Source organism: Lissotriton vulgaris, chromosome 1_1 (genome assembly GCF_964263255.1).
Source record: "Lissotriton vulgaris chromosome 1_1, aLisVul1.2, whole genome shotgun sequence".
NCBI classification, from domain to species: domain Eukaryota; kingdom Metazoa; phylum Chordata; class Amphibia; order Caudata; family Salamandridae; genus Lissotriton; species Lissotriton vulgaris.
Window position 1 is genome coordinate 1,244,373,036 of NC_141685.1, and position 15,954 is coordinate 1,244,388,989.

At 44.4% G+C, this 15,954-nt stretch overlaps 1 protein-coding gene across 1 annotated transcript in view; it reads left to right on the forward strand.

Moving 5' to 3' along the window:
• Positions 1-15,954, forward strand: part of UHMK1 (U2AF homology motif kinase 1) — a 229,876-nt gene that overhangs the window by 138,802 nt on the left and 75,120 nt on the right. Inside the window, exon 6 of the mRNA XM_086964500.1 lies at positions 3,062-3,160. Within this exon, the coding sequence (XP_086820626.1) occupies positions 3,062-3,160 (99 nt within the window). The remainder of the gene's footprint in view (positions 1-3,061; positions 3,161-15,954) is intronic.

The window sequence follows — 15,954 nt, forward strand, 5'->3', positions numbered from 1 at the left end:
CTCATTCACCCTCACTCATCCTCTCACCCCCTAACTCTCAGACTCACCCACTCACACACCCTCACATTCCTTAACTCACCCTCACACATCCTCACCCTCACACCGCCACACACTCACACTCCCTCACTATCAAACACCCTCACTCACCCTCACACACCCTCACCATCACACACCGTCACACACACTCAACATCACACCCCCTTGCTCAACCTCACCATCACACACACCCCCTCACCCTCACACCCCCTCACCCTCACACCACCTCACACTCACACACCCTCACACCCCTCACCCTCACACCCCTCACCCTCACACCCCTCACCCCTCACCCTCACACCACTCAAGCCACAGATGGGTGTGCGATGGGAGGACGCTCAGCTTGCAGGGCTGTGCTTCTTCCCCTGCTGCACTCTCCTGCTCTCTAGAGATGTGGCATAACAACAAAAGCTGCCATCAAAGTCACATAAATACAAATCATGTTGCATTCCAAATGCTATAGGTGTCACATTCACAAAAGTTAAAACTATTGGCGTTGTGAATGACAAAGCTATCAATTTAGCTATTTCACAAATAAACACAAATACAAAAAAAAAACCATTAACAAGACCAATAGCTCCTACTTTTCTAATGCGAGACCTATTGCATTTCCAATGCTTGTTTATTTCTGTTGCCCGTGAAGGAAATGGGTAAACTGGGTGGTAGAAACAATGAATACTAGTCACAGTAGGGTCTTTATCAGGATCTTGCTACTCCTCTCGTCTTAAGGCGGGGGGATAGCAGCCATGGCCCCCAGGGGGAGGATAGCGGAGGTTACGGGGACAGCTGGAGTCGACTAAGGCAAACCCCCTGGAGAAGCAGAAGGGGGGCTGTCAGTCTGTCCGCCATGGCAGAGCGAGAGAGAGATTCTTTGCCCTCATGCGTATGTGCGCTCTCACTAGGAAACTGTGTCCAACCAACAGAATAGTGGTTGCTCGAAGAGTATATGCTGTCCTTTTGTGCTACAAACTGCAGCAGTGAGAGTTTATGGAGCTGCCCGATGCACCCTGCAAACAGTGGAATGGAATTCAGATAAATCTGAGGAATTGAAGCTGGTATGCAATCTAGCGCTTGTAGACACAAGCTGCACCGGCTAATACCAGCAGCCTCCACGCCTACCGGCAATACGTTGCGACCCCAGGGCCCATTCAAGGCCCACTCCACTCCCTGTACTTGCACTTGTCGACCTCCTGTCGCTCCTGCGACGTGTGCTCTGAGCCGTTCCCCAAGGGCCCTCTTCACTGCACTGCTCACATAGCAAGCCGGGATACAGTGGGAAAGCGAAGGGTATATCTGCCTTCAATATAGCCTGTTTGGCGGGCAGGGGCCTGGTCCCGATGACTTCTAGTGACCGATTGTTGGTGGATGGTTGACTTCCAGCACTCGCGGAAAGCTGCTGTGGGCCTCTGCCCCCCCCCCCCGGCTCGCTTTCTAACCCACACCCCTCTACAGGCGCCGATTGGTCAACACTCAAACTCTCCAGTAAGCTTTTCTTGAAAAGTTGTGAACGGAATGAATAATTTTGATAGCCACTGTAAGGCAATTAATACAGTTTCACTAAAAAGGAGAGTAACTTGTTTGTCAGACTCTCCAAATGAGGGTTGTGTAAGGGCTATGCATTTTTTTCTTCTTTGCACGTGAAGCAGAGTTCTCTGAAACATGACAGTATAAATGTCCTATACAGACCCTGGCAGATGTTATTAACCGCAATGTGGAAAATCTGAAGTAACGTTGGACGATCAGATGCCGTCATGATAAAATCAATATGTAGTTGATAAAAAAGCAAGCTATGTCCACAGAGATGTTTCCTCCACAAAAAGGTGACTACTGCGGGGTAGGGAGCACTGTAAACACTCTGCACCTGGATTTCTCTGGGCTGACTCCTGTGGAAACGTCTTCCTAGCAGCAGGGACACATGAGCCTTCCCAACATTGAAAACCTTCCTGATCACATGCTTTTTATCAGTAGAACAGGAATACTGTTTAACACTTATGAGGAGACAGACGGAGACATATGGCTATAGTTGGAGTAATTACTTCACCAAATGGGCATTGGCTACGTTGTGCCAAGCGTCGTTTGGGCCTCTTGGATACCTATTTTGTGTTCAGTGTATGGGGTCACTTGAGTGTCTAGGAAGTAGTAGTCGACCACAAGCATTACATAAGTGGAGGAGAAGAGTCACCTGCTGTTTTGCCTGGGTCCAACTAAAGGGCATTCACAAGAACTTTACATTAAACAAAAATGGCACCATTCAAGAATTATCCCAATCATTTTTAGAAATTGCCACGTGCTAGGTGCTTTCTGTTCATATAATTTTCAGATTTTGAATAGAATTGGGATTACACCACAAGACTACCAGGGCCATCACCCCACACAGTGAGATGTGTATCTGCTACATAAATCCAAGAACTTCCCACTGATGAAAGGTTGAGAACGTTGAGCACTACAAGGTCTTTATAAATGTTTTGTATACAGAGAATGTCTTTTTAAGTAGCAACTTCAACGCCTAGTACAATTGCATATCTATAGGCAGTCCATTCATTACAGTCCTAGTTCTTGCTAATGCTACATTTGGATGTTGTTGTGTTTACAGACTGGTGTCGGTAAAACTCTTCACTAGTCCCTCAATTTTTACCATGCTTGTTTTAATGTCCTTAAATATTGCCTTTTCATATCTGCTAGTTGGAAAGAATTCTTCACCTTAAATTTCTTGTTCATGAAACCATCAAACATCACAGGACTGGGAGGCTTTTAATAGACCCAAGTATTTTTCTTTCATCCTTACCACTGTCAGAAATGTGCAGCATTATCGCTCATTGCGCCTCTGTGCAGGGATGCTTCTTATGACCCTTTCTCATCTTTCTGGGACCAAATGCTACTTTGAAACATTCTTTGCTTTTTGCAGCATTTTTATTAGTTAAAGTTTTATTATTGACAGACTGATTGACTTGGCCACTGTTCATGTTTTCCAGTTTTTCTTACCTCATAGATTGTAACATGCCCTTTTGGATGTTTTCTGTAACAGCTCCACATATTGAAGATTTAGTGATGCTTCCAACTCCTGTGCTGCGTTTGTTAAATGTGCTGGATGAACGCTGCCTGCTAGTGGAGGAAGAATATGAAGGTAAGTGCCGTTTACAGTGCGTATTAAACGTTTTGTACTAGGTTTAAAAAAAAGATTTTACTATTTTTTATTCAAGTGCAGCGATCCTTCAGAAATGGGATGTCTGTCATTTTAAGAATGAATTCTTGATGCACGATTCCTGATCCTCTACCTTCATTTTAAATACTTAAGGAGCCATATCTTATCTCCTTAGAACCTGGGTTAACCTGGAGCCTTAACAGTAACCCTCTGATGACCTTAATGAATCGGGATATGGCCAGCTGGGCAAACCTCCTACTTAACGTACTTGGACGAGTGGCCCTATTTAGAATTAAGTCTCCCCAGATTCATCTGTTCTGCAGAACTTCCCCCTCATTTTTTGCACTTAATTTGAGCGTCTTCTGACTGACATATGACCTTCTTTTGGGAGGATAAATCCCTGAGGATTCACTTCCAAAAATGTACACATACGAGGGACAGGTGGGCATGACACATCCACGCCTTTACTACTAGGCATCCCAAATCCAGGCAAATAAAGACTTGCTATTCGGTTATCAGGAAGACCCTGCATTTTGACTTGGTGTCTCTGCTTGACACTTTGAAGGACTGCTGTATGGAAGCCCTCTTCCCAAATTACTCCCAGAGGTCACTTGTGTGCTTGTCCTATGTTGGCGATCGGTCCTCGGGTGGATCCAGTGGGATTGTAAACAGAGACAGGAAACCCCCCTGTGACACAGTACTTTGCTTCTGCAAACTACCAAACTGGAAAGATATGGCCGCTAGCACCTCATCGGCATCTCCAAGTTGGGCGATGTGTTGCGTGGTTCACAGGTCAAATCCTTGTGCAGTGACATGCAGACTTTAAGCTTCACAAATCCCAATTCTGCAAATACTTACAGTTTAACCATTCCTTGATGACTCATCAGCCTCCTCTAACCACCCTCCCAAAATACAGCCCCCTCAAATCCAAAGTCATGTTTGGCCCTTTGGGTCGGGTAGCCATCTAAACCATATATCGACCATTGATAGTCTACGTCATTTACAAATTTAAAGTATAAAAGAACGATGTTTGGCTGGGTGGTTCTGTTGATGAAAGTGACTGGCGAGCGTGGGATTGGGTCAGGGTCCATCATATCCTTACGTCTATGCCTCTTTGCTCCAAAGCACCGGCACATCATATTTCTCTCTACCCCGACTTTTTGGGAAGATGGGCGGTGGTGCATCCGAGATGCACTAATGAGGACTGTCGTTTTTATTAAATGGTTTGGGAATGCCCCTGCATGCATTCTTTAGGTCCAGGATCTTCTCTACACTTTCCAGGATAATAGAGCGCCCAATTGATTTTTCACTTCACATTGCCCTACTGGGTATTCTGGATGACCAAAGGGGAGCATATGTTTGTGGACATTGGCATTACACAGGTTAATTGTGCCATTGTGAGTCACTGGAGATCCACCCAAACACCAACTCTGGCCGAATGGAGGACACCAATGGACTGGTGCTCCAAAATAGAGGAACCGGGGTGCACTGCGCATGGTTACCCGCATAAGCAATGAAAGATCTAGGAGGTGGTGACTTTACTATAACATTCTTGAACCTTGATTGTTGTGCTTTGACCCTGTATCTATCTGACATGCCTTTGCTGTTGCCTCAATATGCAAATATCCTCAGACTGCCTAGGTATTCTCCAACCTATGCCAAAGGCAGAAATGGAAGCGGTCAAACTAATGCTGTCCACAGATGAGCAAAGCCAGGAAACATGTCAGTAAACTGTTTCTGCATTCCTCAGAGATCATAACATGGGCTCCATTTACAGCAACAACTTGTGCTTTGACATTTATGGCATCTATTGAAGTGATGGAGTTCAATTCACAGAGAGAGGCAACAGGGGTGTTCCTCAACAATTTGAAACACTACATCCTGTTTTATGTGTAGTTATCTACGCACAATAAACACAAAGGCTCTTCTCAAAGCCACCCTATGTTCCAAACCTTGTTCATTTTCTTTTGAAATCCTTTATTTAAAGTTTTTTTTTAATTCTCGAATGTCTCAAGCTCACACAACAAAAGTAGACATTCAATAGACACCAGCTCATTTAAAATTCACAACTGTATAAGTGGGTCTCTGTGCGTTTGATTAGGTGTATGAGTGTCTGAGTGGGTCTGTGAGTGGTTACATGAGTGTCTGAAATCAATGTCTGATTGTCAGAAAAAGAATTAGTGCTTGGTAAGAGGTCATGTTAGACAAAACATACCGATGCAGCTGTCTGGACAGCGTACTTGGATTTTTAGTGTGGTGTACAAATAGGTGATGCACACTTGGAGAGGGACCTTTCCAGGGAGAAGAGCGAGACAGCACCTATGATGTAGATCCACTATCTATGGGCTAAGGTATGGGGTCTGCTGACCAAGCCCAGAGATCTTCTATTATATAATAATACTTGTTCTTAGCAAGGGGAGGGAGGTTAGGCACTATAGCTTTTTTTCCATTGTCTCTCTGACAACATCTCCCTTCATGATATATGGACTAGCTACTATGCTGACTATATTTGTACTATGCATTTTCCTGCTTCTCGTGGCACGTATACTGCATGTTAGGACACACTAGTTAAAATAAATAATTTAAACTTTTTCATGCCTTTGTCAGATTTTATTGTGACAAGTACAAGAGTGTGCAAAAGGGTGTGTTTTGTTATTGAGATTCCTGAGAGATCTGGGAGTGTTGTGTTCTGGGTGTTGAATCATTACTCTGGCAGTGAGTAGGAGAGCAAGTGAGACGCTATAGCTAGTCGGTCCTGGGTTTGTGGGTACTAAGGTGGTAGGAAGACCCAGTCCCTATACACCAAGGTCCCATATTCCTGCACCTAGTTCTGTATTTGTGCATATTTCCTGTAACACCATGAATCCATTTGATACTGGCATAACTGCTAGGCAACTCTTGAGGTGTTATTTACTTCAAGGTTTTTTTTTGTTTCATATCATAGCGAGACCCCAACCTGAAGGTATCAGAGTGCATTACATGAGCACTGAGAGATTAAGTGCTTTGCCCGAATCGCAGAATGTTAAGCATCCCTACCGAGACTCGAAATAATCCCCAGCTTTGGGGTTGACCGCTTTAGCTGTTAGGCCACATTCTCTACCCTTTTCTGGACTCTAAAGTATCTTCTAAAGTGCCGTATGGATATAGAATTATTGACCTGTATTAAGTCTTGTTTTCCAACACATTTTTGAAATCCTTTGCAAACCCCAAGACTTACGGGCCGATTAGGATGCCTGACTGACCAGAGTCTGTCTGGCATCGTTTTGGAACTGGAACCGAACGATCTCCAGTTGTTGGTTCCAGTCCTGGAATTGGGTTGCGGCCGAAACCTGTCCGGTCGCAATCCTATACTTTGCTATGAGAGCATGCATTCCGAACGGAATGCATGCTCTCACAGCAAAGAGCAGGGGTGCAGGGATCAGCGGTGCCCCCTAGGCCGCCATTTGGCAGCCTTGCTGGGGGCCCCCCAAAGCGGTTTCCTAATGCCTTTTTGTGCCGGAAAGGCAGGCACAAAGAGGCAGTGGGTAACGCAATTTCTGTGGGCCTTCGGAATGACAGACTGACTCTCCAAGCCAGTTGTAAGCCATTCGGAAGACTGATTCGGATTCCCTTACAACAGAGCCGATCAAAATGGTTTGGATGGAAGGGAATCCGAATCGGTGATTATGATGCGGGCAGGAGGGCTTTGACCAACGGTCGTATCCCTTCCTGACTGCATCCTAATCAGGCCCTTAGTGTCTTTCTTGTATGTAAGGATGATTAAGAACAGTTTTGTGGGATGATTAGAACCATAGTATTGTTGGAAGCTTGTACAGTTTCAGAGAAAGATGAGAGCCGATGTCATGATGCTGGTGGTCCTGAGGTTCTGTTTAGCTGCTATGCTCCTTTTTGCTGAGGTCTGTGAGCCTGACACTAGATGGCTTGATGGTCTGGTCAGAAGAATGAGCTTCTTCTGACTGAGGTTATACTGGTGCAGCCAGTGCTTAATTTCAGCCAGTGGTTGCAGGTGGGGCCCACTGGCACTCTGCGTTTGGGACCAGCACTTTGTTTTTCTCAGTAAATTCTGATTCAGAGAAGAAGGGAGAGGAACACATAAGGGAGAAAGCAGGAAAAAAATTACAGAAAAAACGGTGACAAGCGGAGAAGGCATTAATGAAAAAGAACCTAAGAGAGTGAGATAAAGTGTCCATGTCTGAAGGTGGATTGAAGAGGCATGAGGTGTAATCACAACTATGTTTCCTTGATCTTCAGCACCCTGACCTTCATTATTTCCGGCCACGGGCTTCTGAAGAAAACGTAGGTCCTACCACTTAGTAATATACAAATTAAGCATTTGGTGCAAACCTACTGTAATACTAGATCAATCCCTTTGCCCTAGCTCCTTTGCAATTCCTGGCAAGTTTACTGAGGCATTATAATTTTCTGCCAAAGCACTGACGCCCCCAACCCTCTTGGGCCCAAGGGACAAAGACCTCTGTTCTATGATTAAGAAGGCTCAATAGTAATTCATCAGTTACACAGTAAACCGATTCTCAATATTAAATACGGTTGTATGATGGAAAAATGTGTTCAACGACCACGCATGCCTTTACTTTACCATAAGTACATCACGTGTCCTTACCGTGCATACATTTACAGCAAACATTTTTACAATGCATATGGCTTAACCACGCATGCCTTTACCATGAGGCATGGTTGCCAAAGAGGTGTGTAGTAAAAAAAAAATTCACAAGAACACACTGTCCCTCATAGCTTAACACACTCCAGCATGCAGCCGTTATTTACCATTGTTGTTCTTCAATGTCACTTTTTTTCTTCGACCAGAGCAATGTAGTGGGGTAAAGGAAGCGTCATAGTTTGATGTATTTAAAGCTGTTGGCTTTCCGCGATGGACAGCGCAGCAGAAGCTGGTTCCATCTAAATTTTGTGATTTATATTCTTTGTTCTGCCTCTATCCTTTGACCCGGAGTCCCAGCAACCCCAGTGCTTACATTATCCCTGGATAAGGCAGTACTGCTGATGTATGTCAGGTGACATGTCAGACGCTTTCCAACTTGGAGAAGTGAAGTGGGAGGACTGCTGTCGTCGTGTTTTACATCGGATTCCAAAACCCCCAGAAACTTTATTGCATCACCTGGGTCAGGAGGGTGAGCAGGCTCCACGGGAATGTAAAATGTGAAAATAAACTTGCTGGGGGGGGGGGTGCTAGAGGGAGCGCTGCGGGATGACTGCGCGTTAGTGTGACTCCGCTGGCTGGTGGAAATACTCAGAATTTATACGCACAGTCAGCACGATAAAATATGATAATTGCCTGAATTAGCTTACCGGAACCTCAGCGCTACCGGTTTAGATGCCTGGATATCCGCTGAGTGCCCTATTGTTGCGGTAAAACTATACCTGAAGCTGGCGAGAAACTGGATGAGCGATCGGAACGAAATAGTGGCTATCGCTCCTGCCTCACAGTGAGTAAATGTCTGTCTTCTCCAGCTGCCTGCTCCGTACACTCCTCAATGGTGAGCGATCTGGCGGATCTGAGGTGAGGCATATTGTTGAACTTTGGCTGGTATGCTGGATTCTATGCGCAGACCCGCAGTATGTGTAAGAAATATTGACGAGCACCAGAGCTGTGCTCGATGTAAGGTGGCGGCTGTCTGCCGATGCGAAATGGAGGTCTGTCCTGCCGCCCCTTAATTGGCGGTGCCAGCGCTGTTCTGCGAGGGGTGAGCTCCGATCCGAAAGCTTGAACACTGGATTGGACGCCGATGGGGTGGTGGCATGCAGCAGTGAAGACCGGATCCTTCCTACAGACGATACTATGGTGCTGTAAAGCATGCTGAAGTAACAGTGCATTGTTCTGTTAGCGTATGGGGCTAAGGCCGGCTCTGGTTATACACGCTTGCTGCAATGCTGCTCGCCAATACACACCATCACCTGCATCTCCCTGCTGAAAATACCAACCCTCTGGCTCACTCCTGCACTGATGCCGAATCACTTCATTACTCCTCTGAAGTGGACACACGCAACATGGTCGATTTACTAAAGAAGTGGTACAGAGCTCCTGCCAGTACACCACTCTGCTGCCTGGCTATTCTGTCCATCACTGTGTCCTAGAGTTGGGTGCGCACCACATGTGGCGCTGAGCAACAGGGCATCGCTGTGCGGGACGCTGGGGCAGCTCCCCTCACCATAATTAAATTCAACCTGCTATGCGACGGAAAAGTGCGGTAGCGGCCTAGAGGGTCCACGCTGTAGAGCTTCGTCTGCAACCTGGACAAGACGGACAAGCACCAACCTGAGCTATCCTTCAATGCACGCCGCACGCCCAGGTCAACTTCGCACACTCTGATACGGAGCTGGATGCAGACAGCACTAAAGACTCAAACATGGAGGTGGTATTGAACGCCATTCAGCAGAGTTTGCAAACCATTGATGGAAAAATTGATATCCTCTCAAGGAGAGTCGACAACATGGCTGCCAAACTCGACAAATATGGCGAACGCTTCGCCGCAGCAGAAGAGCGCATCTCGGAGGATGTATCCAGTGACACAGCCCAAAAATGCAGCACAATGGAAAGGCTTCTGGACAGTATTAAAAGCAAAAATAAGGATTTGGAGTCAAGATCGTGCCGGAATAATGTACGCATAATGGGGGTGCCAGAAAGCACAAATATCGGGCACCTAGAAACATTTGTCGAGGATAGGTTACGTGATATCTTTGGCATGGAAAGCTTCACCCCACTACTCATTGTGGAGCGAGCGCATCGATCGGTGGCGCCTAGGCCGCCGCCGGGCGATCCATTGTGGCCAATTATTGCCGGAATATTGAATTACAGGGATAGAGACACGGTCCTGAGACTGGCACGCGATAGACAGCAGATCATGAACCAAAATAACGTCTCATTTTACCTTGATTTTACAATGTCAGTACAGACAGCAAGAAAGGAATTTGCAACAGTAAAAAAAAAACTTAGAGACATGGTAGGTACATAATCGATGTTATATCCTGCTCGCCTCCGCTTCACCTACAAGGGACACTCTAGTATATTGACCACACCTAAGGCAATGCAGGAGTTCATAAAGCATGTATCTGCCAGAAAGAAAACTCCGGTGCAAATACCCCCATAGTCTCAGAGCGACTGAAATGGTAAATAGCTGAGACTACTCCAACGGACAGTTGTTAGTGGACGTACTATCGCTTGGTGTAAGGCCCATCAAGTCAAGAGGTATCCTTTTCAACTACATGGGCAGTACTAAGAACCATACCAGACTACTGAGACATGAGTACATTGCTGCAAGAACTATGTAATGCTGTTTTGATTTAGATTCCTCATATATAATGGAAATATTGAGATTGCACTTGATTGTAGCTCAATGTATTAAGATATGTTGTCATGGAGGTCTAGATATAGATCGACGGTGGTAGCTCACTGGAACTGTCAGCCCGCAGATGCTGCATTCAGAATTTATAGGTGGCGCAGGTACTAAACATTGCACTAAACGCCTTAAATGGAGTAAAAGTGTATAAAGTATGGCAGATGACCACACTGTCTCCCCCTGCCCCATCTGCTTTGCGAATATGAAATGCGGGTACCTAGCGGTCCCCAGTGGGTGTTCTCCATCACATTGCAGACGTTAATATTGTTTTTGTATTGGGTATGTCTTTGGCATAATTGGGATGCCAACGTGGGTGGGGGGTTAATGGGGCTTTTTGTTTTCTCAGGTACAAATGTTGTATATACTAAGTTGTGTGAATTGTTGAAATGCACTATTCGATGGAATGAAAGGTATCATCACATGGGACACAATCTACTTAGTGGCAAACATACGGCACAGTTACAAATCTGATATGTTTCATGTGGATATGAGTACTAAAAAGGATACATTACCAATTCGCCTGCTGACCTAAAACCTTCGTGGCCTCAAAAATCCACGGAAAATAAGACTAAGATTTTGCGTACTTAGATAGGCACCGCATTGACATAGTCCTATTGCATGAGACCCATTTGGGAAAACCTGCAAAAAGCACAGTGGGGAATAAATGGGCAGACAGTGTTGTCAGCAACGTAATAATCCTACTCTAGAGGTGTTATGATTCTTATAAAGAAAGGTACACAATTTACCATAGACCAAACCGTTTTAGATGATCATGGCAGATGTATAATATTGACAGGCAGTCTGCGGGGTAACAAGATAGGACTGGTGAATACTTACGGTCCGAATTTAGATGACCCAGAGTTCTTCCAAACTATATGAGTAAACTGCGAGACTTGCCGGCTATGGAAATCTTATGGGGTGATGACTTTAACTTCTTCATCAATGACACTTTAGATAGATCGGGTACAACGACAGAGCCACATAAACGCGCTGTAAAAGTGGTACAAGATGGTTTGGCCGAGAGTGGAATAGTAGACATCTGGCGACTGCATAATCCACATACTTTGGAGGGCACCCATACTTCCGCAGTCCATAATAGTTGGTCACGTATAGACTGTTGGTTAGCAACAGACAAGGGTGCATACCATCTCTCACTTGCCCAAAAGATTATCTGATCATAAGCCAGTGCTGCTCTACCTGACTCTACCATAATACATACCACCTCCGTTTATATGGCGCTTCAATTCACAGGCCCTGCTGGATCCAATCTATAACTCCATGATATGGACAGGAATCCTTTCAATTAAATGTGAACACTGTTCAAGACGCCAGTATACTGTGGGAGGCTTATAAAGCCACCATACGTGGCGTATGTAGAAGTACAAACAGCGGAATCTTGCATGATATCTGTACCCAACTACAAAGATGCAAAGATAAACTCTGACAACTAGAGACAGACTTTGAAACCACACACAGTGCCACCACACTAAGAGAACTACAGACCGCTTTATCTGACTATCAAGAACTCGCTGAAAGCTAGATTAATATATTTAATAAAACGCCAGATAGCCCGAGCGTATGGAGAGGGAGGTAGATCAGGTCGAATATTGGCACACAAAATATGTCACAAGAGCAAAACGCACATAGTTACCCATATTAAGGATGCCCAGGGATTCCACCATTACGACACGGCGAACATACTAAAGTTCTTCATGGACACGTATGCAGACTTATCCGCAACACGCCACACAGCCCCAGTCACCAAGATACTTGACTATTTAGAAGATATAGCCATGGCCTGGCTCTCTGACAATCAGCGGAAATATGTAACACAACCAATAACCATAGAAGAAGTGACATGATAAACACTCCCCAGTGGAAAGGCCCCAGGTCCGGATGGATTCACAAGGGAATTTGACAAAGAATATGTAGAGCTACTGAGCCTAAGCTTGGTAGAAATTTATGGGGATGCGTATGAGAAACCAAGCCTACCGCCCACCTTACAGGAAGCATTAATAGTAGCCCTTTTAAAACTAGATAAAGACCCTATCACCTGCGAATCTTACTGTCCCCTATCCCTAATTAACAGATGTCAAAATATTTGCCAAAGTTATAACTTCCAGGCTCTAGCCACTAATACAGAATATAATTTTACAGGACCAATCAGGCTTTATACCGAATAGGTCGACAGCGCACACTATTCGCACCTTATTTGCCATATCTGTTTCGTAGTAAAGGCATGGGTGGTAAATGCATATTTGTGGTAAGGGATTCGGGGAAATGGGCATGCGTGGTAAAGTCATATTCGTTGTAAAGGATGATTGGTAATGGTCATGCATGATTTTGACCATGTTAAAATGGCTGTTTGCCATTAAATTCATTCACACTTGTCTTCCTTGACCCAGTTTGCAAAACAAAATGTAATACTGTAAACTTGGTTTTGTTGTGTAAATTCTAGATACTCATGCTATGCATTATTCTGCCATCTAGTGACAAGCTCTAAAGGTGTTTATTTAGTCTTTTTTCTTGCAGATTGTTGACATAGGCTGAGTCAGTTTGACTCCATATGACTTTAACCATAGGCCCACAATTGTTCTTAACGTGACCTCCATGCTCTATTGTTTTCCCACTGGTGGGCTCATAGAGGAGTTGAGATGCTTCTTGGAATTAGTCACAAGAAAGTAAACATTGAGAGATGGAGAATCTTGGATGAATAGCTGAGATTGATGTTGGATCAGTCTTCAACATAGTTGCAGAATCGTTTAGAGTAAACGTGGTGTCCCAGAGAGTCTTCAGTGCTATTCTGTACACTGTTCAAGCATGAGAAGTTCAGTATTAACAGCAAACACCCAGTATGCACATTCTGCCTGCCAGGATGCCATAAGCCAGAGGACTGGTACGCATGCTTACTATTTTAACCAAAGACTCTAAATATCGGAGAATATGTCTTGTTCGGTCACAGGGTCACATCTGACATGTCTGGGCAATCAAAGCTTGACAGACAAAAGGAAAATGCTCCATCTATGGAAATAATGTGGTTTCCAGAAGACGAACAAATTGCTGTCTCAGAGAAGGCTCAGAGAGAACCCCTAACTGGTTTGATCCTCAAAGAGGGTACTTCTTACAGTATGGAGGCGCACAGATAAACGTGCAAGAACGAGTCTTCCCATAAGTCAGTAGTGCCTGTCAGAAATTGGATTATTTTTGGTCGGGTGACAACCCACCTCAAGCAACAATTACAACCTTTGTCAGGGTGAGTCCTCAAAGTCACTAAATGAACCTGAACTTAGACCCCTGGAAGCAAATTCAGAGTAGACCATCGTAACTTAGTGCAATGTGTAAAGAATATATTTAATAAACTAACTGACCACAAAATGAAAAATCCAATAAGGGAAATCAAAGATATGAACTTTTAAAGATTGAAGTAGGAAAATTGCCAATGATAGTCAGTGGTCGCAGTAGACCTGGACCGAGGCACAATTTGACACGTAATTGAGCACTGGTTGGATACACAAACCAGGTTAATCCTGGTCAAAGATTTTATCTTATGATCTTAGTTCCCAAGTCCCAATCAACTACTGAAGTGCACTTCTAAAGCCCACAGGACCTCAGGATTGGTGCTTGGAGACTCAGATGTTGTCAAGCGTAGGCCAACAGAGGCCAGTCCAGGTTCAGATGCCACTGATCAGTCAGGCAGTTACAGGAAAGGCCTCTTGTAGCTTGTTGTATCCCTTTAGCTTGAACATAAGGTCAGACTTATGACACTTAGGAGCCCACTTCTTGGTCCTGGGTCCAAGAGAGCAGGTCCAGTCTTACCTACTTTAAGCATTTCCAAGATGACAGAAATTAGTGGCTACGCTCAACATGGGCTCCAAGGGCTATGGGTGTTTTTTGGGAGTGTACTATTTTAAACTCAGAGTCCTCCCGCTTCTAACACTAAAATCCAGTTTGGGGCAGCCCATGTTCCCACAATAAACCCAGAAACGGAAATCTGGTTGGATATAAATAGGGGTTTCCAGCAACCAGACACAAGAATCGCTTTGGCATCCTGGTTCCCTTCCTCAAGTGTACCCCAAAGTGTTAATATACAAAACCTAGCAGACCCATCCAGCAGGATTCAGCAAAAAAGGATGCCCACACCCTACATATTCTGTTGGGTTCAGAGGAGTTGTGTCCACCCATTCAGGCCAGCCTATTGTTTGCTCCTGGAAAGCATTTCACACCTTTTTCTTTTGCTTGCATATTCAAATGCTAATTACTGGCTGTCAGACGTGGGAGAGCAAATGCAAATTTAACACCCAGGAACTTCAGGCAATAAAAAGGTAACTTTCTGAAAGTTACTTTTGCTCTAATATTTATTAACAATCTGATATCACTGTTGAATTAGATGTTCTTTTTTTTATAACTATTAAAAATAGATGTTCCGTTATTTCTAGCTAGACTTTTTCTAGTTTTTCCATTACTGAGATAGTGTTAGGATTTTCATTTGTGCGATTTTCAACATAGAGCAGCTAGGCCTGCCGTAGTGCAAAATAGCTCTTTACTAATTACTGAAAGGATATATTGATAAATTTCCACAGGTCCTATTTTTAAATACCATGCCACACTGCCTTGTGCAGAACTAGGTCTACATATGGGTAACTTATTTATAAAAAAAATCAAGGGTTTAACCTGTCAAAAGGGTTTATTTTAACAAGTTCAATTGTAGTTTTTACACTGCTATAGTAAGGCAGCACAGGTTAGGCCTGTAACCGCCTTTGTACTACCACTGTAGTGGATGGCTCAATAGGTGCTGCAGTCCCCCTCTGGCATTTAACTTCACTCCTTGGGTACTCCTATCATATACAGGAGGCTTATAGGTAAGTTACATATGCCATATAGGCATATGTTTATTCAAGCAGGTTTAAAGGGAAGCACAGGCAGGTGACCATTGGTTAGTGGAGGTAAAGTGCAAAGAGTTCTAAAACCAGCTAAACCTATTTGGTCCAGCAAAAGGTGATGAATCCAGATTTCCTGCTGTGCCTCATTGGACCATTAAAGGAAAAGGTATCCAAGCCTGTAATGAGAACGCCAGTGCCGAGATCTTCATTAAAAATGCTCCATACTGTTAGTTTGATGTAGTAATAAAACTGAACTCTGTAGAGGTACAGTTTGGAAATCTATAAAAAATTATTCTATATAGTCCTGATTTGGTCATAGTGAATGGTCCAACAAGGTGCACTATAGATTCTTTGTACCTCATTACGTACATAATCCTTCCTATGGAATGCAGTCAGTGGCGGCTCCTCCACTAAGGTGGAGGAGCGTCGCCCCACTGCTCTCGGAGCAGTGTAAAATCAAAAATAATGATAACCGAAGGTATTTCGGTTTTATTTTCATGATCAGTCAGGTTGGGCGCGGCTG